Below are 18,856 nucleotides of genomic sequence, written 5' to 3'. Positions count from 1 at the left end.
AGGTCTGGCTTGCCACAGGGCCACACCTGCTGGACAGAGGAGGACCACCCCCTCCAGGCAGGGGACAGAGGGTGTATCCCATTCCTCTGATGTCCCCACCAGACCTCGGCTCCACAGAACATAGGGCGGGAGAGCTAGAGTTTGGGAGATAAGGGGTTTTGGGGAGCAGCCTTGCTCTTTGGAACTTCGGGGATTTCCAGTGGGGGAGAAACTATGTCCCTTCTGGGACTGCTCTTGATGGAAGGCTTTCTCTGGGCCCCTGGCACCTGGATCAGCTGTGAACAGAACAGATTCCTGAGCCTTCCAGAGGGGTCTCCTCGGCAGGGAGGCCTTGGGAATCTCTTTGTTGCACAAGCTGCTCTGGTGACTTTTTTTCTTTTGCACATAACCCTTTGAGGATTACAGGCCCTGGGCCGTATTTCAGGCCCAGGCTCTGCCAGACAGATGGCTACTTCCTTTTTGGCCTTGTATGACCTTCATCTCAAACGTGTACTACATAACGTCACCTGAGCCCCACAGTGTTTGACGTGGTGGCAGAGCAGAGGGAATGTGACCTGAAGTCTGTGGATGCTAGGGCCTGGATTTGACCTCCCGTCTCCTCCCACCCCTTTCCACCTTCACCTTTCCCCACCATCCCCATCATCTTTGTCTCCTGAACCACTTGTAGTTCCCCAGAAGGGGCCTATATTTTCTCCTTCTCCTCCTCGCCATGATCTGCCTATTTACCCTTTAGGGTAATCAGCTTGGTTGTCACTACCTCCAGGAAGCCTTTCCTGATATGCTTTGGCAGTGGATGGTGAGATCAGGGGAACCCCGGGCAGTAGGCCGGGGTGGGTGCCCAAGCACAGAGGGTGGGTGGGAGGGGGAGGTGATGGGGATGGGAGAGGAAAAGGGCCTTACCTCCAAGGTAGAGGGGGCTGTTGATGCCTACTGCCGGCTGCTTCTGGAGCTTTCCCAGGCTCTTGGGGGCTCCTTTATCCACCACCAGGTTCAGGGTCTGGTTTAGCATCACCAGCTCCACACTGTGAAACTGCCCATCATTCACGGTCTCCACACTGGGCAGGAGAGAAGGGGCGAGAATCAGAGGGTTTGCTGGGTGCCTCCCACAGCCAGGCACTGGCCCATGAACTTGGCCAGCATCCCGAGCATTTTGTATTTTTCATTTGGAAATAACTTCAAACTTAAATAAGTTGCAAAAGTAGAAACAGTACAGAGAATACTTCTTAAACCCACAGATTCTCCTATTAGCCCCACTTGCTTTATCATGAATTTTCTGTCTCCATACCCATCTATCTCCATAGACATGCATACACACAGATGTACATACATATATACACTGAATCCTTTAAAAGTTGCATACCTTTCCCTTATCCCAAAATGCCTCAGTGTGCATTTCCTAAGGACATGGATATTCTCTTACAGAAGCAAGCTGCAATTTTCAACTTTGGTAAATTTAACATTGGTAACATACTTGTATCTACTCAGGCTGGATTTTAATTTTTCAGTGGATCCACTAGTATCTTTATAGCACTTTCCCCCCTTTCCAGTACAAGAGCTAGTCTACGGCCATGTCATGCATTCAGTTATATTATTTGCATTTCTTTCTTGAATTTTATAGAGTTAAGCAGACTCATCCTCAGACCGCCTTCTCAATATTTGCTCTAGGGTATGCCACATGTTAATAATGTTAAAACATTATTAACATGTTTTTCTTCAGTTGCTCCATTTCCCCCATAAGCATCAGTAAGGATATAAAGCTAGCATTGTTCTAAGGACTCCTGCCCAGGAAAAGAATATTTCAGGGTGATTTATATTTTTCCTAGTACGGATGAAAAATAAAGGCTCTCAATTAAAGTGTCAATAGTTTGTGGCATCTAATTCATCTCCTGCACCTCCGGCAGTCTGCTGACCATACGTGGATTAGAACACCGCACAACACTGCTTCACATGTTTACAGCATTACAGAAACAAGGAAAGAGGGGTGCCTGGGGGTGCTCAGTCAGTTAAGCGTCTGCCTTCGGCTTAGGTCATGATCTCAGGGTCCTGGGACCAAGCCCTGCGTCAGGCTCCCTGCTCAGCAGAGTCTGCTGCTCCCTCTGCTCCCACCATAGGTAATCTCTCTCCCCCCTCATAAATAAACAGATAGATAAATAGATAGTTAAAATCTTTAAAAAAGAGAAGGAGACAGAAGGTCAGGGAGGTCAAATAATGCTTCCAGGTCCCCACAACTAGAGCAGGACTGTACACTGAGGTCCATCTAGCTTTAAAGCCCACACATACGCTCCTCTCCCGTGTTGCCTCCCTTAGTCCCAGCAGCCCTCAGTGAGGGCTCAGGAGGGAAGTGCAAGAGCCAGGCATCGTGCTGAATGGCTCTCCGCTCTTTTTGGACCCTCACCATCATTCTGTCAAGTGACATCAGATACCCCATTTCACAGATCAGACCAATGAGGCCCAGAGAGGTGAAAGGATTTGTCTGAAGTCATTCAGCTAATATGTTCCAAAAAGAGAATGCATAGGCAAAATTTTGACCCCAAAGTTCTGCTCTTTCTGCTATTTGATCCTTGGTCGGGGCTGGGAGGGAGCCTTGAGCGCAGGTGACAGGCATGTGGAAATACTGTACTCTTTCTCTGAGCGCTCAAGTGGAGAAGGAGCCTCCACATTCACCACCGCCATCCGACTGGAGAGGCTGCCTCCTCAGCCCTTTTCGACTGAAGGGAGTTTCAGCAGAGAGATGAGGAAAATACTTGGGGGAAGAGAGGCTCACGTGGGGTGGAGAAAGCGGAGACTGTCCTAGCCCCTTCCTTGGCGGCCCCGTGACCACTCAGAACCCCTCTGCTCTCCGTCTCCTCATCTGTAACAGGGGGAGGACAACCTGACAGAATTAGCGTGATGAGAGAATCAGAGGAGGTACTTGAAGGTGCTTTACAGATTGTAAATCACTGGGAAAATGTGACCATCATCAGTAGCATTGGCTGGTCCGTTAACAGCAGCAGGAACCCACCATTGCCTGCAAACTAGCGGCTCCTGCTCTCATGCTGATGATCTCTGGGAGAAAGGGCTGGTTGAGGGGGATGTGCAGGGGTGCAGGACCCCCCCAAACCCATCATGACCGTTCTCTTGCCTCCCAGCCATCCACCCTCCGTCCGTCATCTGCCCTTGCAGCCGTCCGTCTCCCACCCACTGGGTGTCTGCTCTGAGCCCCACTGTCCCAGGAGCTAGAGATCGGCGGCCAACAGGACAGACACTCACAGAGCCCACGCTTCCTCAGCCTTCCCCAAACCAAACGACCAATATGTCAGCGTACCGGTAGGTCCAGAAATAGGGCAACAGGGGTGGAGCGGTAGCTGAGTCCACTGGAGGATCTCATTTGTGATGGGGAGCCAGGAAGTTAGAAGAAGATGGAGCTGTTCAATTCCAGTAGCTTCTAACTGCTCTAAGTAGTGAACTGAGGAAAAGGCTGAGACCTGTGCTCCCGAAGATGAGTTGATGGTGGGTTGGGGGGAATGAGGCCCGTGTGTGGAGACTACAAGCTTCCGACCTGGAGTCCTAACGCAGCTTTTAAACATACATGCAAACAAACAGCTTTTAAACAAACATACAGCTGTGTCCCCAGACCATCTGGCAAACTGACGTTGTCCTGAATGAGCTCCCCATCCCCGAGCCATGTGACTAACGCTGGGCAGCCACCTGTCAGAGACGGAGCTGTAGAGAGGCCATGGCTCTGGGTGGGTGGTCTTGGCATTCCCTTCTGACCAAAATTCAGGGAGTCTGAGGCGGCTGTTATAAACACACAGACACAGTGAACAAACACACGCCACTAACCCCTTCCTGGCCGCTTGCTTCCTTCCTGGGCTCCACGTGCTGGCCCAGGCCCTGGCATGCCTTCGCTGAGGGCCCCAGCCTGGAGACAGTGGTTTGGTAGGAGCCGCAGGAGCAGAGAGGACGTGAGGCCACCCCCGCCCCTGCCCCTGAGTAACTGCTAGGCTCCCCAGTGCCCTAGCCATTTGAGTCTGTGGAAGGCCTCCTCTGATTCCCACAAGGGGAGTCATAGGCAGGCTCCTTCCTCTGGCTATAGTCTTCTGCTAGGTCATGCTCGGGTGTTGGAGAGATCTGCTCTCACATGGGCCTTCCAATTGAGGTACCTTGGGCAAATCCCACCACTCTGTAGACCTGAGGTTCCATTTCCACACTCCAGCAATGGCACAGAGGTCGACCTCACCATGCTCGGATGGACAGCACATGGTTCCTGATACCTAGCAAGCATTCAAAGGTAGAATGATGATCTCCTCCACCCTGACCCTGGGCTTGGAGTTGGGTGTGGCAGGAGGGACCGAGTCGGGGAGCAGGTTCATGGACCCTAGAAGAGCTCTTCTACCTTCCAGCGGCCCAGGGCTTTTGGTTTCTGTTTCCGCTGGCTAATAACCATCTCTGAGGAAGGCACTCATGAGCCCCATTTTACAGGGAAGGAACCAAGGACACATTGCTAGGAGGTGGGAGAAGTGAGGTTCAAAGTCAGGACTTGTTCCAAATCCAAAGCTCCCATAACCTGTGCCAGTAGGGGCTCCTGGGTTAATAGGATGCCTTCCTGGTACATCTCTGTTAGGGTTTCCTGGAGGTGATGCCTAAAGCCAGTGGTTTTCAGACTGCAGGTCCCTGGAGGTTTGGGGTAGGTGGTGCTCCAGGTTCTGATTATCCACCACCATCTCATAAATCAGGATGGCTCCATTTCCTCTCACTGTTTTCTCCTTGGTAATCTTGGCCCTTGAAGTAAATGAGAAAAATGGCTCTGCTGCTCTCAGAAAAAAGGGTGGGGGTAAAACAGACAAAACCCCCAAAAAGCAACCTGAAACTATCTGCTGTTAACTCTAAAAGAAAGGATCCTACTAAGGTTCCAAGCCCCATTAATTAGTCTCCTGGAGAGAGATATAGGGATTACAGGGGAGACAACTGGGCTCAAGAGTCTTCCTCAGTAGCCACTGGGCCAGAGGCACCAGCACCACGTGGGAGGTGGAGAGCCGTGGGCATGTCCGAGCTAGCTGGGTGGCTCCTGTCTGGGAACGGCAGGAGGACATTTCGAGTTCTACTTCCTCCCTCCCTCTTCCGTTCTTCCTTCCTTCCTTCCTTCCCTGCATTTCTCCCTCCCCGCCTCCTTCCTTCCTCCTCCTTTCTCCCCTCCCTTCTTTCCTTCATCCATCCTTCCTGCCTGCCTCCCCTCCCTCTGCATTTTTTAAAGTAGGCTCCTTGCCAAGTTGGACTCACAACCCAGAGATCAAGACCCGAGCTGAGATAGAGACCTGAGCTGAGATTAAGAGTCAGGTGTTTAATTGACTGAGCCACCCAGGCGCCGCCTCTTCTGCTTTTAATACCAATAGCAGGCACATGCTCTGTGCTACTCTGTGCTAAGCACTTGACCTGCATTCTCTAATAACCCCCAGAGGAGAGGTACAATTTTTTTTTTTCCATTTTAGAGATGAGGCCTAAGGCTCAGAGACTTAAGGTGTCCAGTTCACAGTCTTAAAGTGGAAGTGGTGGAGGCAAGACTGAAACCCAGGATCCCAAGCCACAGGACCCTACTCCACCATGAAATGAATCATCATCATTCCTCCAGGTACTGGGCATGTTCACCTGGATGCTGTTGTAGCCACTAGGTGGCGATAGAGCCTCACAGGACCAAATCGTCCCTGGGAGTTCCGTTAATTGGTAGCGGGAGACATCAAGACCAGGAGGCAGAGACACCAGCCCCCTGCCCTGCCCCCCAACTCCTGGACTGTGTCTGCATGGTCTTTCTCTCTCTCTCTCTTGTCCTGGCCGTTATGCCCCAGCATGGTGGAAAAGTGGGTTCTGGTGGGAACCTGACCTGGATTTGACTCTCTGTTCCGCCACTTTGCTGGCTTGTGTGCTACCGGGCCAAAGACTTCATCTGCGCATTATGCAGCTCATCCCTAAAATAAAAGTGATGACACTTGCCCGGGACTTGTGCGGAGGGACAAGGGAGAAAAAGACCTTGGCAGTGGATGGGACTATGGTAATTAAGACTCAGGGAGCCTGCACTGTGGGCTAAACAGAGTTGTCTTGTGGCCCACATTTAAACACTGAGCTATTTCACATAGAAAGCCCGGGTTTCTAGCTTCTCTTAATGATCTACATTCCCACAAGGCAGCATCTGCTGGAGCTGAGGTCAGCAGTCCCTTTGGACAAAGCCTCTGCTCTCCAGGCTACCACAGTCCACTTTCCCAAGTCTGTTACCTTACTTGGCCCCTTGGCCTCGCTGGTAGGAAATAATGCCCGAATTCCCTCTGACAAGTCTCAGAACTCAGCAATAGCGCAGCCTGTTCCCATTCTGGGGCAGGTAGGGGCTCAGACAGGCTTTACTGTGTGTTTGCCCTAGAGCCTAGGGTAGGACCTTGAAGTACAGCACCCCCACCTGTGACTACAGCTGGGCAGATGAAAAAAAATCAGGCACCCTCATGAAAGCGGCCCAGAAAGCAGCTGCTCCAAGCCTACAAATCCCTGCTGGGGGTGCTAACTTCTCATTCTCACTCTGGGGGCTGTCCATGGGGCCTCAGTGGGCAAAATTTTGCAAGCTGCCAATTCCCCTGATTAAATCAGCTTTGGTTTGACACCCTGGCCCTGAGGCTGAGGAGGCCTTCCTAGGTGGCCAGAGGTCACCACAGTGACTCTGGGCTCTGCATTAACTACAGCCCCTAAGCATGGCTTCTGTGCATGCAGACGGGGTCTGGGAGACACTGTCTCCCCCTGCCCAGGGCCTTCTCACTTCTCCGCCTGTGGAAATGCTTGTCAGCTCCAGTTCCAGCCTGAGCTCAAATGTTACCTCTTCCTCCAGGAGCCTTCTCCGGTTCTTTGAACAGAAATGTCTGCTCCTTCGATGTCCCCTAGCATGTACCAATGTCTTCTGGGAGACCTATTCAATTCTGCTTCTGTGACTATTGCTTGTTTCTACACCTGCCTTCTTTTCTGGATTGTGTTTTGTTTAACTCTGTGTTGCCCATACCTAGTCCAGGGCCCGGCCCACATAAGGCATCTGGGAGATATTTACTGAGTGAAAGAGCACACTGCTGGGGCACAGTGGGTGCTGCCTCCGAGAAGCCTAGAAACAAACCCATTTTAAATACAGGATTTCTGGAGACTTGGGTCCTTTAGGACTGTGAGTGGCAGGACACTAAGGGTCTGTCCCTAGGCTTGGCACGCAGACCTAGACATGGGCATCCTTTATTGGGTTTGTCCCAGGGGTAAGAGAAAGAGCCTGGGGTCTCCCCGGAGCCCTGCACTAACCCTCAGCCCACTGGCTCCCTGACAAGGGCTGTAGGAGAGAATTCTCTAGCTTCCCATTTCATTCCTCACATCCTGAGTCAGGCATTAGCAAAAGGTTCCAGCATTCTCACCGCAACATGATCCCTTAAGAGCTCATGTCAGTGTGGGGCATGGGCTCCCAGCTCCGGACAGAGCCCAACCTCTCCTGAGGTGTTCTTTTGCAACACTTCTGTCTGAGACATGCCCAAGTCAAGGCTCAGTTTGTCAAACACCTTCGCACCCCCAGCCCTCAACAACACCCCCAAAAATGCATCCTGCGATTATGTACAGTGCACAGGGGAGGAAAGAGACGTTTCCAGAGTGTGTGAAAGAGCACTTTACTGGAGCACCACCAGTCCTGCCACAGAGAAGACTGTTTGGAAACAAACCCGTTTTAAATATAGGCTTTCAGATGTGTCTGACACCACAGGCCCATGACCATGACCAGTGGCTCCAAGAACACAGACGTTGGGAGCCCCTGACTCTAAGGGAACTCTTGAGGCCATTGAGGTGAGTTCCTTCTTCTGGTGTCCATTGTAGCCCACTGTCCTAACCTGCCTGGGATTCCCTCCACCCACCCTCTGCTGTGCACCTTCTGTCTGGTCCAGCCCTTTGAGCTGTCCCTTAGGCTGGTCTTTGCTCTTCTCCTGGCCGGCTCGCCCACCTACTCTCCCGGCTCATGTAAACTCCACCCTTTCTTCAAGACCCATCACAAAAGGCTCTTCCTCCAGGAAAGCTTCCTGTGTAAGCTGCCACTTCAAGACTTATGCATTGAAATCACCTGGAGGCTCCTTAAAACTGATGGCTGGGCCCTAGCCCAGAGCTTGTCAGTAGGTGTGGGGTGAGGTCTGAAAACGGGCATGTCTGACAAGTTTCTGGCTGCTGCTGCTCTGGGACCCCACTTTGAGAACCACTGGTTTAAACCAATGGTTTTCAGCTGGGCTTGTTGGGAGTTGTTTTGGGGGCCTTCATGAGAGTAAGTATGAGGGAAGAAACTTTGCCCCCTCTCAGCCCTGACAGGGGACAGTTTTGCTTCGGTGTATTTAATATTTTGATTTCAGTATAGAGTTGTGACTGCATAACTGAGTTAGCTCCTGGGAAAAAAGTCTGTAAACTGCTAGCCATCCCCAATCCCAGTGAACGTGCGCCTGCCTCTAGAGGGGAAGGCTGGCCTCCAGATGTGGTCTCTCTCATATACGTGCTTTCCCCCCAAGAAATGTCTCTCCTGCCACCGGCAGTTTTTATGTGATTTTAGGTGTAACACAAATATTTCTCATTTTAATGGTGATTTTTGTAATAATTACAAAAATAGAACTAAAATAACTTATTAGTTTAGTATTTATTTTACTGAGGAGTAGAAAAAAAACTAACACTGAACTAGCATATCTGTGATTTCACCAATGATATGACTTAAGATGAAGCTGAAAGGGAAGAGGTCGCGGATTTAAAAGCTGATGTAAAGCGGCCTGCTATGGAACAGGACAGCTGATGCGCCGTATTTTTATAGTTTTACAGAAAAATCAGGGTGACTGTTGGAAAGACTGAAGTTTAGGGAAAAACCATCCTTCAGAACAGTTTGAAAGTCACTTAAGGAAGAGTCCTGCTCTCTCGTGCTCTGGGATGTCTTCCCCTTGAGTTGCAAGCTAATCTCCCCCTGTTTTCTTTCTTAAACTAATAAAAGATTAGGATGACATTTTGAAAAGGGCAGCTCATTAAGCAGCCTCATCCGCATTGGCGCAGGAGCTCCTGCACAGTAGCCAGCTGGCCATTTATCTTATGGTAATGAGGTGTCATCTCCCCGCGGGGGTCGGCCTTCCTCTTCCTCCAGCGTCCTGCCTCTTCGTCCAGCATAGCCCCCCCCCCCCCCCCCGAAGATCTGAGCTGGGGAAAGTGGGGTGGGGGGGGCGTGGGGCGGGCAGGGAGGAGAGGCTTCAGAGCGGCCCCTGGCTTCTCCTCTAGGGGTTCGTGCCTTGACAGGTGGCGCTGTGGTTCCTACCTGTACACCGTGGTGGGTGGGGAGCTCAGACTGTCATAGACAAGCCTCACGTGGCCCTGGTACAGCTCCAGCGCCAGGGGGTCGTTGTCTCCCTTGTAGAGAAGGATGCCATTGTCCTTGTCCGTGGCCACCTGGAGAGAGGCATGTGGGTTAGGGCTCCCCTGAGGCCTGGCCTCCCCAACCCCACCCTCACAGAGACCTCTTGCAGCGGGCATCTTCTGGATGAACCCCAGATCTGAATCCACGTTCGCATTTCCTCCTCTGTCTAGTCTGGGAGTTTCCCAGAGCACAGATACTTACCCTCCAGCAAGTGCGGATGGAGCAATTCAATTCAGTAACTATTTACTGAGGACCCACTATGTGCCACTTTATGTACAGGAACATTAGGTTATTATGTATAAGATATATATACATATACATAAGTATATAACATATATAGAATATATAATCACGTATTTTATTGTGTGTGCGGGTGGTGGGGGTGGGGTCAGGAGCCTTGAGTGCTAATTGCCTCTCTCACCAGCACACAATGTGATCCCACCCAAATCCTCGCTCCCCTCCGGGCCTCAGTCTCTCTGTATAAAGTATGATAATAATCATGAACAAAATGCTAACAATGACCATTGCATTCAGTGTTTACCATGAGCGAGGCACTGTGTTAAGAGTCATCTGGGGAGTTTTTAAAAACACCTGTGTCTAGGCTTTACCCCAAATCAACTCCAGATGAATCTCTGGGGGGCAGGGCCCAGGCAAAGATAATTGTAGGAGTTCTACAGGTGATTCTAGTGGTGCCAGGGCTGAGAGGCCCTGGTTTCAGAGGCTGCTGCCCAGAGGGCACTGTGCTGCAGGGATGGAATCCTCTGACCAGCCTGTCTGCTCCCACCACCTAGCACAAGTGCAGCCTGAAGGACTGGAAACGGAGCAGATGGTCTGATGGGACCTCTGGATGTCTGTGGTGCGGGCTAACCGGGACCCAACATTCAGGTGCCTGGGTCCGTGGGACAGAGAGGGGAAGGCAGGAGGGCAAGGAGGAGAATGCAGGAGAGGCGGACGGTAGCCAGAGCCGCCTCCTTGTGAGTGCCCAGGGTCAACCCTCATCTCAGAGGCCTGCCGGCTGCACTGGGTGCTCCAAAAGCCAAGGCAGTCTGAACGCTGTGTGTTTCTGCAGCCCCACGCACCTGCCAGGGGCCTGGACACAAAGGCACTCAACAGATCTGTGTTGAATAAATATTTTTGCCATAAGCTTAAAGCTGGGCCAGTGCAGCCATAAGCAAAAGGAGAGCAGGGCCCTAGTTAGTGCCACGTGGCGGGGGCCACTAGCTGGTCTGCATCCCTTTGCTGTGTCTCTGGGGTTCTTCTTCCCCAGCAAGCTGCTAGGCAGGGGCCTGCTGCTTCCCAACCCCATTCTATCCCTGTTCCACCCCTCCCAGAAGCATTTAGGTCACCCAGAGATGCATTTTGGAATAAATGTGCTCGGGTCCACAGGTAAGGAACTTGAAAGAAGTTAGCTGGAAAAGAATTTGGCTCCTACTAAATGTTTTTCCATTCCCTAAAAAATGCCCTGAGTGTTGGTGCCTCTGGGCCTTTGTCCATGCTGATCCCTCAGGTGAAAAGGGCATCCCCTCATCCTTCTAGCCTTCTCTAGGCGAACCCCTAGAGCTCCCGCAACACCCGGGGCTGGCACCGGCCCTGTTTGTCATCTTTCTCTGGACAAGGGGCTCTGTCTGCCTTGCCCACCGTCAAATCCCCATTGCCAGCACAGTGTCTGACACAGAATATTTGAGGGACTATTTTCTAGGTAAATGAATGGATGTGGCTGGGAATGGGGGCTGTCATTTGCGGTGACAGCCAGTCAGGAGTTGTCCTAAGAACAGCCGTGGTTCTCAGAATGGTCCGACGGAGCCTGGGGGCATGCTGGGGAGAGGCGCACCTGCAGGGAGATGTTGGCCTGGGGCCGGACCTTGGCGGAGGCCAGTTCCACGTAGGAGTCTTTGCCCACAAAGTTGACGGTGATGAGCTTCTCGCACCTCGGGCCGGCGAAGCCCGGGGGGCAGCGACAGGTCGGCTCCTGCTGTACCACGATGCACTGGGCCCCATTCTGGCACTCGTACTGGTCACAGGGACTGGTCTGAAGCAGGACCATGGGTGGGGGCTGCTCACAGAGGAGCCCGCTGGGAGGAGGGGCGAGAAGATGGAGGAGGAATGAGCGGAGGACAGTGAGAGGAGACAATCAGAGTTATTTTGCCCAGAGGGCCACTAACAGAGAGAGGAAAGAAAGATGGGAACTGGGGCTTGTTCCAGCCCTCCCACTAACTGGGAAAAGTCCTTTTCCTTCTCTAAGCCCCCATTTCCCCATTTTTACAATAACGGGGTTGGAGAGTGCTGGTCCCCAAATTTCAGTGTCATCAGAATCTTCTGGCATAAATTTGTCAAAAGCACAGATTCTCACCCACCAACAGAGGACTGGCCAAACAAAGGTGGCACATACAGACAACGGAATATTATTCAGCCTTAAGAAAGGACATTCTGACACCTGTTACAAGGTGGATGAACCTTGAGGATGTGAAATAAAGCAGTCACAAAAATGCAAATACTACAGGTTCCACTTACATGAGGTACTTAGAGCGGTCAGATTTATGGTGTCAGAAAGTAGAATGGTGGTTACCAGGGGCCGTAGGGAGGGGGAGTGGGCAGTTAGTGTTTAATGCATGTAGAGTTTCAGTTTTGCAAGATTAAAAAAAGTTCTGGAGACGGATGATGGTTGGCTTACTTGATGCTACAGAGCTGCACACTTAAAAATGGTTAAGGCGGATAATTTTACATTATATGTATCTCACCGGAATTTAAAGACATTAAAAGAAAGTGCAGATTCCCAGCCCCTTCCTCTCCCCACCCCCCACCCCAGCTCTCCCCCCTGCAATTCTAAATTAGTAGCTCTGGGATGGGGCTCAGGAATGTCTATTTTCACAAGCCTCATGTAGATGGTCTCAATCAAGCTTTGGAAAAACCAGACTTCTTCATGATTCCTTCTCAGAGTCTGTGACCAAGGGTCATTTGCATGGTTGTGTTTATGCCGTGTGGCAAGTACTCATGTATACAGAACTTTCCCCAAACTGATCCCCACCCCCCCAACCTTAAGTCTGGTCCCTGGTGCCCCTCCAGCGCCCCCTGCACCTTTCCCTTCCAGTCAGTGTGGGCGCTAGGGCGGGTACCCAGCGTCTCCATCCACACACCCCAAGGACCTCTCCTGACCACCCGCCAGTGCCTCCCATTCCCTCTTTCTCTTCCTACTTCACTGATTCCAGTGATTAACCCCAAGCTTTTCCATTTACCTCCATTTTTCTGCCATTAGGGTACAATAATGCTTTTGTTCTCTAGCCTAAAAAGACCACCGCCCATGTGGCCATCTGACTACCCCACCGTGTAAGCTGAGCTCCAAGACGGTAGCATCTTCCGTTGGAAGGAATCACGCCCAAGCTTGACATCACTTGAGCTGCATCTTAAGTCCAACTCCCACACAGTTGCCCTGGTGGCTCTCCTGTCTATTACATGGGCTTAACAGCATCTGCTCTCAGACATGGAAGGGCTGACCTTCCAAGGACACCCAGGAGGCCCAGGGCTAGCGCTGTCTAGGAGTGGGTCTTCATTCTGCCTGCCTTAGCCTGCCCATCCCCCAGCCTGAGGGCTCCTTCCTGAGGGGCCCCCTGCCATACCTGAAGCCCTGGGGGCAGATGCACGTGTAGCCGTTGACCGCATCCACGCACTGGGCCCCGTGGCGGCACCTGTGGGCCACACAGTCATCGTTGTCCACCTCGCAGAGCTTCCCACTGTAGCCGGGGAGACATTCGCACCTGGAATGCAGCAGAGCAAGGCTGTTTTGTGGGCCAGGGTGGCTTCCAGGGGGCCTCCTGTCTTCTCTGGGTACCCACATTCCTAAGTCCCTCTCATTTCTCAAGGGCTCCCTGAAGCCCAGCCCACGATCGGCTGCACCAGCCGTCTGTGGGCTCTGGGTTCCCACAAGCTGATGTCTGCTTATGTCATGCGGGAGCTCCTGTTTTTAAGAGCTGGTGGCGGCACTCAGGGAGAAGGATGGGTGCTGCAGCCCCAGCACCTGCTGGCCCAGGGGCACCCAGCTGCACACGGGGCCCCCTGGAGTGTGCACCTGGAGCACGCAGCCCTGGGCTCCTCTCTCTGGGTGACACTGGCCAGAGTCCCAGCACAAAACAGACCCTGAAGGGACTGCATTGCTCACAGGGGCAGAGGCACACACACAGGCACACGCAAACACCAACACTTCCTGGCCCTTCTGCCTCCTGCAGGCCTGGAGCCCACGTACTGCTGTGGGCCCACCAGCTGAATTCCACTGGGCTGAGTATAAACAGTAACCACAGCCCACCCAGATCAGAGGAGGAAGGTGGGCCGGGTGGCCAAGGTGGCCAGGGAAGCAAGACCTCTGAATACACCTGGGACAGAGCAGCCAGACCCGAGAAGCCACAGGACAAAGGGATGGTCCTCCCTCCTCCTCTCCCTGCTCCTCCTCCTGTAGGAGTGGATGGAGTGGAATCACAGATGCATCTCGGCATTGCTGGGCTCGCTTGGCAGAGCACGGCGTGTGCCATGGATTCGTGGCTAGCTAAGACTCCGTGTCTGGGGTGTCGCCGGAGGAGGACAAGTTCCAGCGCCTGAGGATCTGCTGAGCCTGCATTCAGAAACTGGAATCAGCTACGATCTGACCTGTTCACCTTTACTGATCTGCAGGGTAAATTTCAAATATGTGGCCTCCTGCTACCCCAGAAAATGCAAACTTTGATGTCATAGCCCTCACTCCGCCTAGGTTTTTAAAGAGACCAACTGGGCAAGCTTCTTGGTGGGGGTGGGGCACGGGCTCAGTATACCTGCTAAGGTGAAGCCAGGCCCCTGGAGGCGTTTGTCTAGAAGTACCTGCAGCACAACTCAAGCTGCACGAGCCCCTCTGAGACAGCAGCGGCCGCTCAGTCCTTGCAGGGTAAGGTCCAGCCTGGGAGGCATGGAGTCAAGGTGGCCGAGGAGGTCTCCATGAGGACTCGGAGGCCGTGCGCCCTAGCAGACAGCAGGTCTGGGGGCGAGTGTGTGCCTGTCCTTCTTCCTGGCAATGCTATAGCCCTCTTCACACCCATGCTGCTCCAACAAAGCCCCGGGGCTCCTGTTACAGTGCAGTTTCTGATCAGGGCGGCTGGGTGGGGCCTGGAATCAGCACGCCGCACAAGCGTCCCTGGGATGCGACTGCTGCGGGTTCCTGCACCTGGCTTCCCACAGCAAGGATCTGCCCACCACTTCTTCATCTGCTCAGAGGAGCATCTGGGGGGCATAACGTGCATTCCCTAATGTGCTCCCGTGTTTCCCCCTTGCCTTTCTTCTCAAGTGTAATAAGGCTTAGATGATTTTGTTATGTATAGAACTTTTTGATTCTGGACAAGGGGGTATAACCAAGTGATCTCCTTGGTCCCAGGAACATCAGGAGTCTCCCGATGTAGCTAATAAGCCAGTCAGGTCTGGACTGACTTGCAGCCCCAGTGTTTCTGCGTGTGACTGCATGGACGGCTTGCTTCAGCTGGCGGCACCTGACCCCAGCCTAGCAAGTGGAGAGTTGTTTTTATAGCCGGAGAGTGGTAGGAGACAGGCCAGCGTGCCTGCCGCAAGGCGAAGTCCTCCGCGCACGGCAATCATTGTGACGTGCTTCTGTCATTCTGACTGCCTCGGTTCATGCGCAGTGTGCTTCACTATCTTCCAGGTTTGGTAAGTTACGATTTCAGTGTTTCTATCACAGATAGGTATTGGTTTTATCTGTTCTGTTGCATCCTCACTAGAGCATCACACGAGGAAATCAAGGATAAACATCTTTAAAGTTGGGCCAACACTGCATTGGCTGCATGTCTCTTATTACTGTCTCTGCAGCATGCCTTGGGATATAGGTGAGGAGAGGAGAGGAGGGAGAGCAGAGAGGAGGGGAGGGGAGGGGCACTAAGATTAGGACACGCTGCACTGGGAGAAGGGGTGTTTGATTTAAATGCATTTTAATACAATCCACATTACTGAGCTGGCTATAGCCCTCTTCAAGATGCTGGGAGACACTGTGCCTAACTACATCATCTCAAGATACTAAGAATTAGACTGATTTCCTTCTATGTTCTATATTCTTCCTATTCTGTATTCTATATTCCCGCTAGAACTCAAGGGGCCTTGGCTACAGTAGAGTGAGGTTTCTAGGGACCAGTACCAGAGGATCCTGTCTCTGGCCCCAAGTCCCTCACACCCCGACCCCAGACCTGTACCCCGATGGGCCACTTCCGACCAGTTCTCATGCTCACTGTGCTCTGTCAAGTCGGCGTCCTCTGAGTTTGAGGAATGCCCCCGATCTGCTCTCCAGCTCTGGGTCTTCTACTAGTCTTCACAGCTCAGATGCCTGGCCACCATGGTTGCCCCTCGTAGGCACACCCAGAGCGCTCTGCTTGTCGGTGCAGCCTGCTCTGGTTTGGGCTCAAGACTGTTTTACGCATCTCTTCCTCCCCTTGGCCTCGTCCTTCAGTTAAAGAGCAACTCTGAGTTGAAGGCAAATCCAGGAGTAGGAAAAGCAGGATTGGGGGTTGGGAGGCTTCCCTCACCCTTACTTACACTCAGGCAGCCCAGCTACCTCTGAGCCCACGTGGCACCTCTCAGAGGGGAGAGGAGCAGAGAGGGCGGTTTGAATGAGGGTGCGTGCACGGCAGGAGGCGGGACAGAAGCTTCTTTTGGGGTCGGCAAAAAAGAGCCCCTAAGAGGCCTCTAGCATTTTCTCTGGGGATGAGCTCTAGGCTGGAGTAGTCAAAACGGGAAAGGAAAACACCGGACAAGATATGTTCATGTCCCTCCCTCACCTCTACCTGTTCTAGACCCTTCTGCTGCTGATGGGACCCTCTCCCGCTCCCTCAGCTCATTCAAATCCCACCCATCTCGGCTCACCTCCGAAAGTGTGTAGGGGCTTCCCTTTGCTTTAGTAGGCTCTTCTCTCCCCTCCTCAGCAACTTGGCAGCACTCAGAGCCAGAATCGAGGGCCCCAGAAATGCCTTCTTTCTACACACTGGTTTTGTGTCACATTTTCCTCCCCTGGGTCCACAGCAAGGGCCTTGAGAGTGAAGGAATCAAAAACTTTTCACAATACCCGTGGCACTTCCACAGTGAGAATCCGAGGACAGAGGGGTCGGCTCACTGAGAGACAACAACCAGAACCCACGATTCCTAGATTCTAGGATCACAAGATTTCTCAAGTTTTTAAGTCTTGGAGAGATTTATGAGTCTAAGAGTGCACAATTCCTAAGTCCCTAAGATTCTGTGATTTAATATTGTCATTAGTCTCAGAATTTCTAAAATCTTGGGTTTCCATGAAGTGCTAAGGTTTGCAGCATAGCATTATAGTCTCAAAACCCCTAGAGTCTGGGAACTCTTCTGCCTTATGACTGAAAGCTGGACACACGCAGACTGATGACAGATCCTGGAGCCACCTAGACCCAGAGCATGAGCTTTGCTCCAGAGGCTGGAGATGCTACTGGATGGAAGTCTGGTCAGGATTCTTTTTGAAGACTCATCAGCAGAGGCACGGAGCTCCAGACCCACATCCCTTATCTTTAGGGGTGACTCTGTGGAGTCACTTCCAATATCTTTGCTGAAGGCTCATCTGGGGTGCCGCCAGCTGTTTTGGCCTTTGCATGCTCCCCCAGATTCACTGGTGCTAGAGGCTCCCACCACCTCTCCAGTGTTGGACAGAGTCTGCTGGGGATGAGGGAAGCCAACTGTGTGTGCAAGGCAGCTTTGGGAGAGGATTTAGGGGAGACTGTTCTTGGTCCTAGAGATCTGCGATGTTCCTACTGATGTCAGTCGATCCCAGCACTCAAGGATCTCACAGTTTGCTCCAGAAGAGGGGTTGTGGAGGAAGTAGAGAAAGAGCCTGGGAGTGATTTCCCGGGGTGTCATCTGATTCTCAGGCTCTGGAACTGGTACCTTCTGAGACAGACACTCCTTCCACCCTTAGAATTGCTCCTGAGCTCTCCGATCTCCCCTGGGCTCTGCTGCTCACTGTAGAGACACCGCCACCCACGGCTGTACTGTTGAACTGAGTCAGTGTCCCCTCTCCCCTTCTTGTCCACCCCCCCACCCCCAGCGTACACAGGCACATAAGCTGGCAACCTCTCCAGAGCCACAGAGGGCAGAATGCTGCGAAGGAGGCACACAAGGAAGATGAGCAAATGCCCTTCAGCTTCCTCAGTGGGCTTGTTCGGTCATACTAGCTCCGGAGAGGAAAGTATGCTGGGGTTGGGGTGTGGTGTGGGAAGACAAGGAAGGAGGGCAAGAAGAGGGTAAGGGAAAGAGGGGGATATCTTAATCTCCATCTGTCTGTCTGTCTGTCTATCTGCACAGAGAGACGGACTCACAGAGAGAAGCACAAAGAGACAGACAGAGGCACATGCATAGGGAAACAAAGAGAGACGGGAAGAATTACACCATGACCAGTCAGAGACATAGAGAAGCACACAGTAATGAATGAGTAACAGGCAGAGAGAGAGATCGGGAGTGGGAGAGAATGGAGAGGGCCCCATTAGAGGCAGAGCCCCCAGGACCCTATGTTGCTGGGGACACAAAGCCAAGCCTTACCTGAATCCTTTGTCCAGGGAGATGCACTTGGCCTCATGCTGACAGAGGTTCATCCCGGGCATGCAGTGGTCAATCACTTCATCGCACAGCTCACCTGTGGGGGTGGGTAGAAAGGTCAGGTGCCTGGGAGACCCTGGCTAGAAGGTCAGATCCATCCAGCCCCTAGTCAGGAGGTCGTGGATCGCAGGTGCCCTGCATTCACTCTCTTGGCGCATTCTTTCTCTTGTACCCCTGCTTTGGTCTCCGTAGCAGTGATACTGGGAGGACTTGAGTATTCCCCTGGGCACTGTCACAGCACCATCCTTCACTGTTTCACTTGATCATTCAGGGGCTGCTGCAGCTGAAACCATAGGATGCCAGCCCCTGACCTTGGTCTATGCTTAATTGTATTTCTCCTTCCACATCCATTTACGGAGCACCTCTCGCGTGGTAGACACCTTGACAGGCACTAGGGACACAACCGTGACCTAGTCTTGTCCTCTCCATGGCCTGGGGTGGGGGGTGTAGACCTACAAATTAGTAGATGACTGTAACACAGAGATGTAAGTGTGACAATGGGGTAAAGTCTGTGAAAACTCAAGAGGCTTCTTGGAGGAGTGGATGTGGGTTAGCAGCAAAGTCCACTGCTGTAGATAAGTAGGCCCCCCTGGATTTTCTCAGAGAAGAAACTATGAAAGGAATTTTGAAGTTGAGGTCTCTGGATACATTCCCTTTGAAAGCCATCATGCTGAGAAATGCCTAATGGGTCAGAAATACCCAGGGATGGCACTTGCACACAAGCTCCCCAAAGCTCACACCACCTGAGATGTTCTCTAGGAATGTGGAGCAGAATGAGATGGAACAGCAGGGTGACGGCAGGGGCAGATGCACCCCTGAGCTCTGGGC

General features: G+C 52.4%; 1 protein-coding gene across 1 annotated transcript in view; it reads right to left on the bottom strand.

Annotated features, from left to right (window-relative positions):
• Positions 1 to 18,856, bottom strand: part of SLIT3 (slit guidance ligand 3) — a 588,228-nt gene that overhangs the window by 7,101 nt on the left and 562,271 nt on the right. The window contains exons 29-33 of the mRNA XM_004737643.2: positions 17,972 to 18,065; positions 13,021 to 13,158; positions 11,238 to 11,478; positions 9,308 to 9,438; positions 901 to 1,055 (exon numbers count right to left, since the gene is read on the bottom strand). Of these exons, the coding sequence (XP_004737700.2) occupies positions 901 to 1,055; positions 9,308 to 9,438; positions 11,238 to 11,478; positions 13,021 to 13,158; positions 17,972 to 18,065 (759 nt within the window). The remainder of the gene's footprint in view (positions 1 to 900; positions 1,056 to 9,307; positions 9,439 to 11,237; positions 11,479 to 13,020; positions 13,159 to 17,971; positions 18,066 to 18,856) is intronic.

Source organism: Mustela putorius, unplaced genomic scaffold (genome assembly GCF_011764305.1).
Source record: "Mustela putorius furo isolate JIRA1106 unplaced genomic scaffold, ASM1176430v1.1 tig00000145_pilon_pilon_pilon, whole genome shotgun sequence".
Lineage (NCBI taxonomy): Eukaryota > Metazoa > Chordata > Mammalia > Carnivora > Mustelidae > Mustela > Mustela putorius.
The sequence above is the reverse complement of the archived record's forward strand: the minus strand, read 5'-3'. Positions and strand labels throughout refer to the sequence as shown.